At 39.6% G+C, this 17576-nt stretch overlaps 1 protein-coding gene across 2 annotated transcripts in view; it reads left to right on the top strand.

Moving 5' to 3' along the window:
* Nucleotides 1-421: 421 nt before the first annotated feature.
* The window catches only part of STK17A (serine/threonine kinase 17a), a 39670-nt gene continuing 22515 nt past the window's right edge, over nucleotides 422-17576 (top strand). For both annotated transcript variants that reach the window (XM_086697037.1, XM_086697039.1), the window contains exons 1-2: nucleotides 422-773; nucleotides 11693-11905. In XM_086697037.1, coding sequence (XP_086553163.1) covers nucleotides 577-773; nucleotides 11693-11905 — 410 coding nt within the window. In that variant the 5' untranslated portion in view covers nucleotides 422-576. The remainder of the gene's footprint in view (nucleotides 774-11692; nucleotides 11906-17576) is intronic.

The following is a 17576-nucleotide window of genomic DNA, read 5'->3' on the forward strand; positions in this document are numbered from 1 at the left end:
ATCACCATTCCTCACCCGCCCAAAGTAAAGCTCCAGCTGGCAACTCATATGCCTTTCACTGAGGAGGGATAGGGTTTTGGAACACTCGGGTTCTCAACAGGTGTGTTAACTGGCTGAGGCAGTGGGTACCCCCCCCCCAACTCCCCCGCCAGGACAGAAGGGTAGTGCTGTTTCTCTTCTCCCCGAGGCCAGGGCTGCCCCCAGGCTGCACCTTCTCCTTCTCGGCTGCAGAGGGCGCGCGTGAGGTATCCGGCGCTCTAGAAGGCAGGCGAGCTCCACGAGGGGACGGGGAGGGGTAGGGCCAGGGGGCGGGGCGGGACATGGGGCGGGGCACCCGGGAGTCTGGCGGGGCGGGGCATGGGGCGGGGCACCCGGGAGTCTGGCGGGGCGGGGCATGGGGCGGGGCATGGGGCGGGGCACCCGGGAGTCTGCCGGCTGTAGTTTAAGCGCGCAGGGGAGGAGAGCGGGTTCCGGGAGGTCTTTCGGGCCGGCGCGAGGGAGCTGCAGGTGGGACCGTTACCCGCCCAGCACCTGAGAGCGAGCGGGGCGGCCGGAAAGGAAGCGTGCCTGCGCACCATGATCCCCTTGGAGAAGCCGGGCAGCCGCGGCTCCCCCTCGGCAGCCGCCTCAGGGGCGGGCCGGAGTCTGGGCGCGCCGCGCCGGCCGCCGCCCCCACCCCAGGCCCGCGGGCTGCTGACGGAGATCCGCACCGCCGTGCGCACCGAGCCCTTCCAGGACGGCTACAGCCTCAGCCCGGGCCGAGAGCTGGGCAGGTGAGGAGGGCGGGGGCCAGGCGGGCCGATAAGTGCCGAGGCCGGCGGGCGCGGTGGCTTGGCGGCGCCGGGGCCGATAGCGTGCTCTGTGACATGGCACAAACTTGGGTGCGGGCGGCGATATCGGGCGGTCGAGTGGCACCAGCCAGCCCTCCGCTGGTTCCCGACGCCGGCGCGGCGCTCCCGCGACCATGCGGCTTTCACTTGGTAGCGGGTGTGAGAAAGTCTCCAACGGCGGGCCGCCGAGACGGCCCCCCCTGCCTCCGCTCCCAGCCCTCTAGGCATCTGAGGTGTTTTCGCGGTGGCGGAGCGCGGTGGGGGGGGGGGGGGGGGCGGGGAGCGTGTGAGCTGCGCCGCCGCCTTTTGCCGGAGCCAGCGAGGCTCAAGCAGACCCGGAGCTGTGCAGGCGGCTTTGGCTTTGCCCTCCGACTCGTGCGTGTTCTCCGTCTCCTTGTGTGGCTGTAAGAACGCATCGCTCCAGACGTGACAGCTTCCTCTGAGTCAGTGCTGTGTGAACCTCTCAGCCTTCGGCGGACTTCAGTTTCGGTGCCTTGGCTTTGTGCTGTTTTACTTCTAGAATATTCAGGTCCTTGTGGCTGTTAAGTTCACAGGCGCCTGTCCTTGCCTCGCTCTTTCTACTCTGCTGGGAGCTGGCCCTAGCCTTCTCCTCCCCACGCCGCTCTTGATTCGGTCTTTTAAAATTGTAAACGGCGAAGCCTGTTTGGATACTTCACTTTTTGTGTGAAGAGGGATGATCCAGTGATAGGGGCCTGAGGACTGACTTCCTTTTTGCTTTCGAACACTTTGGAGAAGTTGTCGAGAGCGTCGGCTTTGGAGTCCGACCTGAGCTTAAGTCCCGGCCTGCTTGTCATGTGTGCCTTTGAGTGGGTGACTTAGACTCCCCAGCCTCCTGTTTTTCACCCATAAAATCCTATAATGACGGTACCTGTCTCGTGGGGGGTGTTGTGCAGATGCCTGTAAAGCACGTGCTGCAGGTCCTGGCACATAGCCTTCAAGAAATGGTGGTTGTTGTTGCAAAATAACACCATGTTGCGATGGGGAAAGGGCCTGACAATTGTGACGGCCTTCCTCTGGAGTCTTGGAAAAGGAGAGTCTTGTAACATTGGTTACAAACAGTATCGAAAATATGCTACCTTACAAATGTTAAGGTAGCGTTTAGAAGTAGCTTTTTTGTGGGGCGCCTATGTGGCTCAGTCGGTTGAGCGTCCGGCATCGGCTCAGGTCATGATCTCACGATCCGTGCGTTCGAGCCTTGCGTCGGGCTCTGTGCTGACAGCTCGGGGCCTGGAGCCTGCTTCGGATTCTGTGTCTCTATCTGCTCATTCCTTGTTCATGCTCTGTCTCTCAAAATAAATAAATAAACATTAAAAAATTTTTTTAAAAAGTAGCTTTTTTGTTGTTGTTTGGTTGGGTTTTGTTTTTGGGTTTTTTGTTTGTTTTTGGAGGGGATCCTACCATTTTAAATTTTTTTTTTTCAACCTTTATTTATTTTTGGGACAGAGAGAGACAGAGCATGAACGGGGGAGGGTCAGAGAGAGAGGGGGAGACAGAATCGGAGGGAAACAGGCTCCAGGCTCTGAGCCATCAGCCCAGAGCCTGACGCGGGGCTCGAACTCACAGACCGCGAGATCGTGACCTGGCTGAAGTCGGACGCTTAACCGACTGCGCCACCCAGGCGCCCCGGATCCTACCATTTTAAAATGTCATACTTATTCCAAATGTTAACAAAAGGAAAAACATCCGTCAGAATAAGAGGTAATGCTTGACTGTGGCAGGCACTGATGAACTGGATCTGTGCACACTTTAAATATGACAGGGAAGACCTAGGGACCTACTCAGCTAGGTATTCTAATTCATCAGAATTCCAGACATTCTCAAGTAGCCCTGATCTCTTGAAGAAAGAAAACTAAGACTTTCCATTATTATTTGCTTGTCTGGCTTCATTCCACAAAAGGAAAACTGGTATTACAAAACTGAAAGATCTTCAGGTGGCAAGCACTGTCTTGTAGAGTTTAAAATGAATGATTTAATCTGAAAAAATTGATTTGTGCCCTACCAGGTGTTGCTACTGATTCCTCTAGGAATGTTCCTTTCAACTCTTGTTTTTATCTGCATTATGCAATTCACTTGCCTATAGGTGTTTATCTTCTATACATATTTGCTTATGTAAATTTCTTTACACAAGTAATAATTCCTGAAGCAGCAGAACAATGCAGTTAGATACTTGATATAAAAAAAAAATCTAAAGTTGCAAAACAAAATTATTTGTTTCTTTTTGGTTCCTCCTCCTCCTCCTTTTTTGTTTTTTGTTTTTGTTTTTGTTTTTTTGATCACAGGGAAGTTTAATGCAGTGGTGAAGAACATGGGCTTTGGAGTCTGATGGTCTGTGGTTGAATCTTAGCTTTTTACTTACCAGTTATGTACACTTGAGTGAGTTACCTAACCATTTATTGACTTAGAGTTGTGGGGAGAATTAAATAGAACACGTGTTTATAGCACTAAGTCTGTGCCTGCCTTAGGAGGAGGACTCAATAAATATAATTCATTGTGTAACAATAAATGTACATTATTTTTAATGTAACCAGAAAGCCACAACAAGAAAACCTGCACAACTTCATGCTTCTCTCTATGGCAAAAGTGATGAAATCTAATTGCAAAAGGTAGAGGAACTGTTTGGAACTCTCAGGAAGCAAGAGTTCCGTTTTGTGTCATAAACAATCTTTGTTCCAAGTTTACAAATTCTGCCTGTATATTATGGTTCTGACATAATTGAGTGTTAATTCATAAACCTTTCAGTAGTAATGAAGTTGTCTCTTTTTCCAACTATAAACTGTGGTTGCATTTCTGATATAACGCCTCTCTTTCTGATATAGAACTTACAAAGTTACCTGTGTTACATTTTAATGAGGAATAGATCTTAAGGTTTTCCTAGGACATTATATTCTGTGGTCTTTCATTTAGTCAAAAATGTTGAAGAGTGAAGAGCCAACTGTTCAAACAAAGAAATTGAGTTCTTTCAGGAGTTACCATTATCTTACAGAAAATTAAAGCTTTTAGTGAAATGGTTGAAGAGGATTTTTGAAATGGTCAATATTCGTTCTATATCCATCTAATGACAGGATGTGATGTTGATTATTTTATGAAATGTCACATTCTTTCATGTCTCCAACAGAGTCCATAGCAACCTAAATGTGGGTAAATATATGATGTAAAATTTTCTTTTGTTGCTAAAAGCTTGACTTGTTATTCATAAAGCTTGTTGCCTTTCCTTGAGGCAGGATATGTGCCAGTGTAAACCACATTAATGATTATAGATGTGGGAGACGTGACCTTCGGTTCTGAGAATATTTTCATAATGTTGATTTTCCTTGAGTTTGAGAGTACAGAAACAAAAAGAGGTTTCTAGAAATTTAAAATTATAGTAATTTCACATTGACTGATTTGCTTTGCATGTGATCTCATTATCTAATCCTCAACTTTAACATTTTTTGATGTATTCATAAATTTTATCTTTAAAAAAGAATTTTTAAAGCCAAAAGAATATATTTTTTCTTTATATCATATACTGACAGTTGAATTTCCCTTTGGGACAAAAGAGATGAATTCTCTGCTGAATGAGTACTACATAAATGTACAGTTACACAAGTGCTTTCACATGCATTATCTTATTTAATTCTCCTCACATGCATGTTTGGTAAATCCCATTTTCTATGAGAAAACCAAGGCAGAAATTGATTCTTATGATAGACCGCTTAGCTGGGACTCTGAAATCCCTGCCATTATAGAAGTCATGGATGTTTCTCAGAATAATCTGAGGTCTATCTTGTAGCTAAAGCATTTTCCCAGAGTTTTTATGAGTTCCACGTTGGGACAAACCCTGTGTTTGTTCAAATTAGACCACCCTCCTCATTTATAGTTCCCTCTTCATTTGGGCCTTATGGTGGGTAGGGATGTTGTAGCTTTCTCTTCAAAGCAGTTGAGAGTAACAAGAACAAGGAAGGATTTTTATCAGAGAATAAGAGAATGTTCAAGCTGAAGCAGATGCAGGGGCAGGTGTATTTCAAGAACTGTGTGTTCTTTACCTGGATTCATGGCTGTAGGTAATGGCTTCAGGTTTTTGTATGTTACAGCTACTTAAGCATGTGTCATAAATTGTAAGTCATAATTTCTTTAGAAATTAAAACCCTTATTAAGTAATATCCATGTAGAAATTGCCTTGTTTTAGGATGGATATTCTTATTTAAGATTTCCTGGCTACTAGGTATTAGTTTGAAGAATATTTACCAATAGTTGTGTGTAATCTGATATTTTTGGATGGATTTAAAAAATTGGCTATGTATGTGGTTCAGCAACGGGAATTACTTAGGAAGTATGGCTTGTGTTCTAAGGCAGAAATATTAAGTCACCTATCTTAATTTTAAAAAGTTCGGGCGGGGCGCCTGGGTGGCTCAGTTGGCTGAGCGTCCGACTTCGGCTCAGGTCACGATCTCACAGCCCGTGAGTTCGAGCCCCGCGTCAGGCTCTGGGCTGATGGCTCAGAGCCTGGAGCCTGCTTCCGATTCTGTGTCTCCCTCTCTCTCTGCCCCTCCCCCGTTCATGCTCTGTCTCTCTCTGTCTCAAAAATAAATAAACGTTAAAAAAAAAAAATTTAAAAAGTTCGGGCTTATGAAGTTAAAATCGTAATTTAAAATGCATAAACTTAAAGATTTAATGAATTTCAGCCTTTTTACAAAGCCATAAGTAACAAAATTTTATACAGTCGGATTATTGAGCCAAGTGTGTTAGAAAGCTAAGTAGGTATTGTCATTGATTCACCTATTCAGGTAAAGAAGGAACTAAATTTATTGAGGGAACTTTTGCATCAAGTAGAGAGTTCAAATTAGACCACCTTCAAAACTCCTCTGTTCTAGGATTCTTTTTTACAAATTACTATCATTATTGTAGAACTGAGTTTAGTGCCCCAAATAATAAAAGTAGCTACTGATTACTGATCATTTTCTGAATGCTGCACACTATAGAGATGTGATTTTGTTTAGTCTTTACTGTCTTGCAAGGTAAGTGTCATCAACCTCATTTTACAGATGAGGTTAAATTAAGGCTCAGAAATGTTGAGTAAATTGCCTCAGATTACATACACATTTATTAGCCAGAATTTAAAAGTCTGACTTTCAAAGCCCTGCCAGTTCTTGTTACTCATGGTGATATCTGGTCTGATGGACTCAATGAATTTTTATACTTAGAGTCAACAGATATTTTGGGTTTTGTTGTTTTCCTTTCCAAGGTAAAGAAGACAGGTAGAATATATTCTAGGTCTTTCTTGAATGGAACTTCTTTACATTTAAGGTATTACTCCAGTGCTATTAAGTAAATGTTATATGTTAAGCACATAAGGCACTTTACTAGGCTCTGGAAATTATTCTCAAATGTAACAAATCAATCACTACTCCCTTTATCAGCAAGGTGACATGCCACATGGGAAAATATTATGGGGAAAATAACATTTGAGCTGAGCCTTAAAGAATGGATGGAATTTCAGTAGTAGTGATGAAAGATATTCCTCTCGCCTTTGGCAATAAAATAAATAAGCACAGTGGCAGAAAAAGTCAATAAAAGAGGGCATAGCAAGTAGTCTAATGTGGTTAAGATATTAAACTTTATGAGATTAAGTTGCCTTAGAACTTTTATTTAATAAACTAACAAGAACAGTTGTATATATTCAGCATGCTGATATCCTGTTTGAGTACCTGCCATGTGCAGGGCACTATGGCGATACAAAGATGAATGATAAGGGAGGTCTCGCTAGGGAACTCAGTTTAGCTAGGGAGATAGACGTAGTGAACAAATTGTACTATGTCAGACCAACTTAAATAATATAATACAGATATAAACAAAGCACTTTATTGTAATCTAGAACCAAACCCAGAACCTCAGAGATCACTTTTATTTTGCTTCCTCTATATACCACTTGAATTAGCATCTCCAGTTTTTGATCTTTGACTAAACCTTATGTATTCTATTATTTGTTCACCTTTGTCTATAAGACAGCACTGGAACTTATATTTGGAATCCATCCAGTAAATAAAACTTCTCCCATCTAAAACCTAAGACATTATCCCCTTATCCATACCATTCTTATAATCAGTCTCAGTTGATGGTACCACATTTATCCAGTATTCAGGTAAAAATCTACAGGTTGTCCTCTGCTTCTACTTTTCTCTTTTCCCCTCATCTCTGCCTGCAATTCCAGGGGTGCTAATGAGCCTTGACCTTCTTTTAAATGCATTGTCTTTTCCTAGCCTCTACTGCTGCTGTTTTAGTTGAGTCCCACTGCCTTGAATTATTTTTTTGGTTTCCCTGATTTCTTGTTAACATTTTGCAATACACTCTTCACAGCACTATCGGAATTATCTTTTAAAAACAATTATTTTAAAAATTCTAATGTACTCATTTTTACCATGAGAAAGCTCAAACTCCTTAGCATGTCATACATACTTAGAGATGCTCACCATGCCTTCCTAAGCTTTACCACTTAGGCACTGGCAATGCAAAGTTAACTAAAACCTAATCCTTGTTCTTAGGAAGCTTAGACTGGTGTCTAACTCAGATGTCACTTTCTCTTGTAATAATTGTTGATGTATCTTTCCTTTACCACCGCTCTGCAATATATTATCATTAAGTAATTCTGAAATATATTGATTTTTTTTATATTCCCCCCAAAACTGTTTAATGAAAACCTGGGTTCTCAATGTGTAATAGTGAACCATAGATGTTTGTGAAGTAGATGAAGAGCTCAGGAAGTTGTAAAAACTATGTAGTCCAGGAAGAATTTTGGCTAAATAGATAAAGTAGATGAGCAACAAACATCTTATGTCCTTTGAATCTTATCTACCTCAAGTCTGTATATAACTGGCTCTTAGTGTCAGAGAAACATTTATTTTTATGCCTTTGTCTCAGTAACCTAAAATTAAAGGATTAGGTGCAATCACAATTTTTACCATGAAGCTGTGGTAAAACATACATATTAGAATCCTTGGGGGCTGTGCTGTGATAATGTAATTCTTAATGTGTTCACTAGGACTCCTCACCTTGAATGCTGAATCTCACATTCCTGTGTACTGTGTTGCTCTACACAAAGAATAGTTCCAGAAATGTCTTGATCTCCTTTGGAGTCCTCCTTGAGTAGTTTTAAGAGTTCCCTACTCATTGCACCAGTCATTTAGAAATGAAGGCAAGACAAGTTTCATCAAAATTTTCATGATCTGCTGTCTTACTCTCAGTTTCCGTATCAGAATGATGGACGAGTTTCTTCAGTGTGGAATAATGCAGGGATTGGCAAACTACTGCTGGCCACCTATTTTTGTGAGGCTCACAAGCTGTATAGAATGATTTTTACATTTTTTAAATGGTTCAAAATCAGAAGAGTGATATTTCATGACATGGAAATTATGTGAAATTCACATTTCAGTATCCCTAAAGTTTTTTGTTTTTTGTTTTTTAAACCCAGATCCACCCATTAATTTACCTTTTGTCTATGTCTGCTTTCATTTTATAATAGCAGACTTGAACAGTGGCAACATAAACCAGCAAAAGAAAATTTTCTGTCTGGCCCTTAATAGAAGTTTGCTGACTCCCAATATAGTGCATGACACAGTGGGAAGAATAAAACTAAAACTGTGAGGATTGCTTCCACAGAAACAAAGATGATGTCAAGAGTAGTCACTGGTGTAGGAAGAGAGCTCTGGGACCTGTGCTGGTGACCCTAAGAAACAGTTGCATGGCCCCAGATGTCGAATACATCTGGGTTTCTTCCCTGTATTTGCCTCTGGTCCCTGAATTTAGCAATAGCTCTTCTGTAAGAAGGGCTTCCAGAGTTTGCAGTTTAGTGATGTGTGTGGATCCTTTTCTCTGTTGGGTCATTAGTCTCCCTATCTATTCAAAAATACATATTCTCAGGGCTCCTAGTGGCTCAGTCGGTTAAGGGTCCGACTACGGCTCAGGTCATCATCTCATGGTTCCTGGGTTCGAGCCCCGCGTCTGTCTCTGTGCGGACAGCCTGGAGCCTGCTTCAGATTCTGTGTCTCTGTCACTCTCTGCCCCTCCCCCCGTGCTTGTAAGCGCGTGCTCGCTCTCTCTCTCTCTCTCTCTCAAAAATATACATTAAAAAAATACACATTCTGGCCAGATATTAAGTAGTGTTTTACTTAACTGCAGAGTACTGTATTGCCTGGAATTTTAAGTGTGTAACAGTAAACATTGGTATGTTTGATGTGGGAATATTTTGAAGGCAAGTTCAACCGAGTTATTTCTGATATACCAGGCATATGCTTGCTATCAGTTATATATGTTGGTCAGTTTTCTACAAATGAACCTTTCTTTTTTCTCTTCTTTTAAAACTTCTCACAGCTATTAAAAGAAGTCATGTTATTAATGATTTTTTTTTTCTCAAAAGAACCCAAAGGTCATTAGGAACCTTTTAAAATCTGGTGGAGGGGTGCTCAGGTGGCTCAGTCAGTTAAGTGTCCAACTTTTGATTTCAGCTCAGGTCATGATCTCATGATGAGATGGGAGCCTCAGGTTGGGCTCTGCCCTGACAGCACTGATTGGGCTTGGGCTCTCTCCCTCTCTTTCTGCCCCTCCCCCACGCCTGCACTCAAGTGCACACTCTCTCAAAATAAACACTTAAAATTTGATGGAAATGTTAGTTTAATGATTTTGTAGGGTAAAATAAAAGGAGGCATTAGTCTGTGATGAATATGTTTATGATTTAATCCCTCCAAGCATCTGTAGAAATCTTTCACATTTTTGTGAACAAAAAGAACTTTGATCTGAACAAGGGTGCTGTTAGGTAGATTGTTACTTATTTGAACAGCTAGAGAGGTCTATGCCTAAGGATGTATCATTTAACATTTTTATTTGTGGTGGTTGCAAAAATACAGAGGGCATGAAAAACATGTTTCTGGTTAATACTAGGTAGGAAGAATTAGTACTCAAAATTACATCAGTAGTGTCAAATGCTGGGGCTGAACCTAGAAATTAGAATTTAATAGAACAAATGAAAACCTTGCCTTTAAATAAAGTATGAGTACACCAGCTTGAAAATTTTCAAAAGGAAAAAGATCTAGGTGGTTTATTTACCAGCCCAATATGAACTATGAAAAACCTGTCAAGTTTTTTTTAAAGCAATATTGGATTAACAAAATAATAATCATGCAACCCTTTGATTCAGTTGTACTTGAAGTAGGTTGCTTCAAATTTGGTTGGCACGTTTTATTTTATCAGCAGTTCTGATGAGGCGTGATAGTGAGAAAGTCTTAAAAACCTTTATGGGGTTAAAGAATGATTGAAAGTTGGAAAAGGGAGTAGCAGTTAACAGATCATGTTAGCTGCAATCAATACCTGACAAACTGGTCTTTGAAATTCAGGAAAGAAACGTCTTTCTATACTGTTCAGCAAAAGACCCAGACTTAACAACCCTTCACTTTAGGCCTGTCGTGAAAACTTATTAATGAGGTTCCTGGGTGGCTCAGTCAGTTGCGCGACAGACTCTTGTTTTCAGCTCAGGTCATGATCTCGCAGTTCTTGGATTCAAGCCACACATCAGGCTGTGCCCTGACCGTGTGGAGCCTGCTTGGGATTCTCTCTCTCTGCCCCTCCCCCACTCATGCGCGCGCGCACTCTCTCGTTTCTCAAAATTAATTAATTTTCAAAAAATGTACCCAGGAGTGGAAGAGACTGCTTCACAGTTTGAAAGAAGGCATTGGCATCTGGCAATAGGTTAAAAAATAAACAACCCTGTGATTTCTAAGTTGCCTTCCAGTATAAAGATTGGGTATTTATGGGTGATGACTATCACAAATCAATGATTTGTTTAATAATATTTTATTTAGCACTTACCATGTGGCAAGTCCCATGCTAAGCAATTGATTTGTGTTTGTACTTGAATTCTCACAGCAACCCTAGGAACTGGATTCCAGTGTGTCCTCTTAACAGATAAGGAAAATGAGATTTAAAAAGGTTAAATAAATTGCCCAAGGTTATATGTCCCGTGAGCTGTAGAGCTATTTGTGGGATTCAAGCTCACATCTGATTTCAGAGCTCATACCCTTAGTTTGCTTAGTTCGACTCCCCTGTGACTTGCTTTATTAGTTTAATAACAAATGATAGTGTAAGGTATCAAAATAATGTGTGTTGTATCTGTCTTTATAGGAAAACAAGACATTTCCAGCTATGCTGTAGTTGAAATATATAAATGAGATCCCTAACTTTTTTAATTTTGGAAGGTTATAGTATTAGAGTCAATTCAATTCTTTTAGGAGTTCTGATAACTAGTTTCTAACAAGTCAAGTGGCTTTTTAAAAGATTTAAGTCATTCTTATGTATAAATGTGTAACAAATTAAATTATGTATAGCTACAAAAATATTGAGTTTAATATTTGGTTATCCTCTGTTTAGAAGGAATTTTGCAGATTTGCAGTTACATTTTATTATATAGATAGATGTATCCTATTAAATTCCTAAATGATAGTGCTGCTTTTGTGTTTGAATATAATCTAAATTTGAATATCCACTGATGAGTATTTGGAAGTTTTATTAAAATTATTACCATTTTCTGTTTAGGGGCGCCTGGGTGGCGCAGTCGGTTAAGCGTCCGACTTCAGCCAGGTCACGATCTCGCGGTCCATGAGTTCGAGCCCCGTGTCAGGCTCTGGGCTGATGGCTCGGAGCCTGGAGCCTGTTTCCGATTCTGTGTCTCCCTCTCTCTCTGCCCCTCCCCCGTTCATGCTCTGTCTCTCTCTGTCCCAAAAATAAATAAAAAACGTTGAAAAAAAAAATTTTAAATTATTACCATTTCTAGAAAGTTGTCAAGTTTAACAGTGAATGTTTTTGTTTAATTCTAGGGGGAAATTTGCAGTGGTGAGGAAATGTATAAAGAAAGATTCTGGAAAAGAATTTGCAGCGAAGTTCATGAGAAAAAGAAGAAAAGGCCAAGATTGTCGAATGGAAATAATTCATGAGATTGCTGTTCTTGAACTAGCACAGGATAATCCTTGGGTCATTAATTTACATGAAGTCTATGAAACTCCATCAGAAATGATTTTAGTTCTGGAATAGTAAGTATTATTTTCCTTAAATGGAGTTTATTTGATAGTTCACACTTCCTTTATAGGAAGCTAGTCATCTGTGATACGTGTTGGGGCCTGGCTCTGGAAATCTGAAGAATTTCCAGAACTTTTTCATGTATTTCTCATATTAATTTGACATTTTTCAGATTAACAAGAATGTATGTAGATTAGATTTTTCATTTTCATTCTTTAATGAAATTCTCCTGATAGTAGTGTAAAATTCTCTTATATTCTTAGAGGCATTCTTGAGAAAGTAAGTGATACCAAGGTAGTATTAAAAGACATTCTACAGTCCTTTATATGTTCATATAGTCTGAGTTAATCTTTCAGAAACAATTTTTTTGATCCATACCATGTTTTCATTTGAGTAAGGAGGGACAGTATAGGAAACAGCTTTGGAAAATAAACAGTTTTTTCTTCCTAAGAAATCCTGTTTTCCTCTCTACTTCTCCTACCAAAGGAAATGATTGATAGATTTGAATACATTAAAATCCTTACTACATCAAGAAACACAAAGGAAAAGACAAGCTCAGGGAAAGTACTTCTCATACCTGTTCACCCAGAATGCTTAAAATTTCTTTATTGTGTGTAACTAGATCTTACAAATTACACAAAAACATGAACCTCCCAGTTTAAAAACAATGGGCAAAGGATATGTTAAAAATTTTTTTTCAACCAGATAAAATTGAAGATCTAATCAATGTTATTAAATGATTCTAGCAAGTGGAGGGCAGCTCCAAGGCATTGTACAAAATGGATAGGTTTTCTAGGAAGGAGGGTGTGGCAAGAAGTTATTAGCAAAAGAAAAGAAAGGGTTGTTTCAAGCAAGATCCATCACCTTCCCTTATGGAAAGAGCAGAGGGTCTCATTAGGTGGATTACCTCATTTTCTTTTGGGGGATGGATAGGCCCCACGTGAGACTCCTATTGATGCTGATCAGAAATTTTCTGACTGACCGATTAAGACTTACATTTCTTGGGGGGAGGTTGAAACTGTACTTGGGTTAGATATTAAGCCCCAGTTTGGTGACTTGGTATAAGTGACACCATTTTGAGCCTGCTTTTCTTTTTAAAAGATATGAAGAGAATTCCACATAGACATACATATATAAATAGTCTATATGTACGTGAAAGTATTGATTCTTATAATTTTTATAATGTAAATTTAAAAATAAGTTTTCAATTTCCCCTTATAAGAGTGGCGAAGATGATAAAGAAAAGGTGATATTCATGGGTTGAACCATCTGATTTATACTACAGGTGGTAGTCTGTCTTAATGGTACAACTTATCTGGGGGACAGGCTAGAGTTATATATCAAAAGCTTTAAAAAAAAAAAAAACAACGGCAACACTATTTCATCCAGCAATTTCACTTAAATATTTTTTCACAAGAAAATAGGCCAGTTGTGCAAAGATATATTAGAAAATGTTCAGTGAAGTTTTTTTTAAATGTAACAAAAAATAATCTAATTATTAACATAGGAGGGAGTTGGTTAAATAAGTGATAATATTACAAAATGAATTACTGTGCAGTGATTTAAAAAGATAAGGTAGATATAAATGTATTGACATAGATTTTTTTTAAATATTGTTAAAAATTTTAAAAGTTAATGTGTAGTATTATTTATAAAAACTTTAAAAGTTTGTAGGAAGCAAATTCTTGGTGGCTAAAATAGTGTCTTCCTCTTGATGATGTACTTCAAGAACATTATGTTCATATATTTTAATTCAGTAATTTCACTTACATGAATCCCTTCCAAAAAAATTGTTAAATGTGAACAGTGAGAAGCACAAAAGTGTTTCACCCAAGGTATTTTTAATTACAATAGTAAAAATATTTAAATTGGTGGATGGTTAACAAATGTAATATATGTGAATTATATCTGAATAGAGCTGTTTTATGATTTTTAAAAAATGTTGGTATAGGAATCTCATACATAAATCCCCTGCCTACCTAGGTTTTTGGTTTCCAGTTTGTTTTGGAGAGGATCAAGGCAGAATTGGAACTTGATCTAGAGGAGACTGCAAAATACTATTCTCTGACCAGATCTTGTTCCTCTCCTGTTCTCACCAAACCTGCTCTTCAGCCTTCAACCCTGAACTCTTCTTAGGTCTTCCAGTCTTTCAGCCACCTCCTGACTTTTTTCTTTCCTGTGATTCCCTTCTCTTCTTCAGTAGTTATTTTAGCTAATCTCTCATCAGCACCTTCCATTATTTCCTTCTTCCTTTTCATCTTCCTCTGCAACTTGTTTTGCCCGTTTACCCTGGCCCGTGCTGTGTCCTGCACACTCTGGGGAGGATTTTGTATAGTCTGTGACCTGCTCCTTACAAGTGTGAGAGTCCTCAGTTGGGCTCTCGCTGTCATTGGGTGATTTTTTACCTAATCTCTCATCCCCTTCTATTAATGTACACCCCGGCCCCAAAAGGAGCTAATCAGAATCTTTAATACTCTTGCTACATCACTTCCTTCCCATCTTCTATTAGATACCTAGTCCTTTCTCCCCTCATGGAGAAAATAAAGGATGGCACACACTCCCTCAGTGTCCCTCTGCTTTTACTCCTCTCAGTCCTTCCCTTCTGTTCAAAGAAGTTTTCACTACTTAACTCCAAGGCTTAAACCTTTACTTGTGCTCTTTAATTCTCTTCCTTCCTTTTCTAGCGCCATTGTTTTGTTTTTTAATCAGTTCACTGACCTCTCGCAGCCTTTCAAGGTGCCCTTGAAAGAACACCTCTCCCAAGGTGGTTCTTTCCCCTCATCTTCCAGTGTTTCTGTCTCTCCTATCCTCAGATTCCTTTTCCTCATCTCTGACTGTCTTTAAACCATGGTCCTGGCTTGCTCTTTCCTTTACTGCTATCTATAGTCCTTCAAGGAGCAGTCTGAATTTATAGCTTTCCTCACCTTCTGGTCTGTTTTGTTCTTCATTGACCCATGAATCTGCCATGTGCCAGTTCTCCCATTACTCCTCGTCTGCTGCACTTGCTCTTCCCAAACCCTGTTTGCCAAAATCAGTCTCCTCATTTTAGTATTAATTCTACTCTCTGTAAATATTTTATTATACTTTCTTGAAATGATGTTTTTGGTTTTCATGGTCCTCTTTAAAAACAAAAAACAAAAAACTTCTCTCTCAGCCTTTTACCCTTCTTCTGTATGAATACAAGTGCTCCCCCGAGTTCATTAGTGTTGTTCTTGTCATACCTTCATTCTGTACACTTACTCTGAATGGTAACAGTCTATGTTTGTGGCTTCAGCTATTCTTTACATGCAGTTATTTCCAAATCTTTGTCTACAACCTTGGACCTTCTGAAGTTCCACCTCCCTGCTGCATATCTCTGCATCCAACCACACATCATTACCAATTCAGGATCGATATGTGTGCACTCCTGCATTACCCTGGTAATGCCTGTTTTTCTTTTGTTCCCCATTTCCAATAATAGCCCCGTTTATTTCATAGCTCAGGCTAGAAACTTTGAATCTATCCTTGTTTTGTTTATCTCCTTTAAAGGCTCATGTATAATAAATCACCAAGTCTTACACTTAAGCCTTTCCCTTACTGGTCCCCTTTTCTTGGTACTTGCTATTTCTCTTCTGTATTGGGTTCTCATTGTCTCTCCTGTGGACTCTCACAGGAGAGAGATCTTTGCTGATCACCCTGGCTTCAGTTCTAGGATGTTTCTCAGACTACTGCTAGATAGTTAAGACATAGATGTGGTGATTTATTCCCTTGCTTAGAAACCTTTGGTGGCTTCTATTGCTTCAATGATCATGTTTTTATAACCACAAATGAGTATGATTTGGCTAAAAATGTTTGTGTTCTACTTTTTGTTTGAAGGGAAAGTCTTAGAAATATACTTTTAGATACTGAGGTATCAAAATTCATGGCAAACATCAATAGATTGTTGTTACAGAAACAGGCAGGTTTATGATCACTATTTCAGTAATGCATTTCACATACACTTAAATACCTGCCATATGCACTAGTGCTAATAGGTATAAAAGTGAAAAGTGGTATAAAAGTGAAAACAGCATAGCCCTTTCCCTCCAGGTGCTACAGGTTTAGTGAAAGAAATATAAATGATTGCAGCAGTGTTGGTGTTTTACTTGAAATGCTAGTTGCTGTGGGAACACAAATTGTAACAGTCATAATGTGTTAAGAATTTACCATGTGCCAGGCACTAAGCTAAGTCAGCCAACTTTATGTAAATTATTTACATGCTTTATATACATTATTTTATTTTAAAATTGTTTTCCAGCTTTATTGAAGTATAGTTGACATAAAACATTTTGTAAGTTTGAGGTGTAGGGTATGTTGATTTGATACACTTATGTATTGGGTAAGGATTACCACCATAGCATTAGCTAACACCTGCATCAAGTCACTTAATTACCTTTGTGTGTACGTATGGTAAGAACATTTAAGATTTATTCCCTTAGGAACTTTCAGTATATAATTTAGTATTAAATATATATAATATAGTATTAACTATTATCACTATGCTGTATGTTAAATTTCCAGAATTTATTCATCTTATAACTTGAAGTTTGTACCCTTTGACCAGTAGCTCTCCTTCTCTGCCACCTCCCCCCAACCCACTGGTAACCACCATTCTGTCTGTTTCTAGGAGTTTTACTTTTTTAGATTCCACATATAAGTGGAATATATTTATTTGGGTGAATAATATTCCATTTTATACATAAGTGTATAAAATATATATCTTAATAGGTGTGAGATGGTACCCAGTTGTGGTTTTGATTTGTAATTCCCTGATGATTAATGATGTTGAGCAACTTTTCAAGTACCTGTTGCCTATTTGGATGTCGTCTTTGGAAAAATGTCTCTTTAGTTTCTTAGCCCTTTTTTAGTCAGATTGGTTGTAGGAGTTCTTTATATATTTTGGATATTAAGCCATTATCATTTAATATGATCTGCAAATATTTTCTCTCATTTCATAGGTTGCTTCTCGTTTTGTTGATGGTTTCTGTTGCTCTGAAGTTTTTTTCATTTGATGTAGCCCCCACTTGTTTATTTTTGCTTTTGTTGTCAAATTCAAAAAAGTTGCCAACACTGATGTCAAGGAGCTTACTGCCTGTTTTCTCCTCAGAGTGTTATAGTTCAGGTTTTACATTCAAGTCTTTAATCCATTTTGATTTGACTTTTGTGTATGATGTAAGATAAGTGTTCAGTTTCAGTCTTTTGCATGTAGCTACCCAGTTTTTTAAAAACCCATTTATGGAAGAAACTCTCCTTTCCCCATCGTACATTCTTGGCTCCTTTTTAGTAAATTAATTGACCATATATGCATAGTTTTATTTCTGGACTTTCTAAAATTTTTTTTTTCAACGTTTATTTATTTTTGGGACAGAGAGAGACAGAGCATGAACGGGGGAGGGGCAGAGAGAGAGGGAGACACAGAATCGGAAACAGGCTCCAGGCTCTGAGCCATCAGCCCAGAACCTGACGCGGGGCTCGAACTCACGGACCGCGAGATCGTGACCTGGCTGAAGTCGGACGCTTAACCGACTGCGCCACCCAGGCGCCCCTATTTCTGGACTTTCTATTCTGTTCCACTGATAGATCTGTTTTTATGCCAATACCATACTGTTTTCATTACTATAGCTTTGATACATACATACACCCACGCACATTTTTTTCCACAAGAAA

This window comes from Puma concolor, chromosome A2, assembly GCF_028749965.1.
Source record: "Puma concolor isolate L17-30 chromosome A2, mPumCon1.1.hap2, whole genome shotgun sequence".
In the NCBI taxonomy this organism is placed as follows: Eukaryota; Metazoa; Chordata; class Mammalia; order Carnivora; family Felidae; genus Puma; species Puma concolor.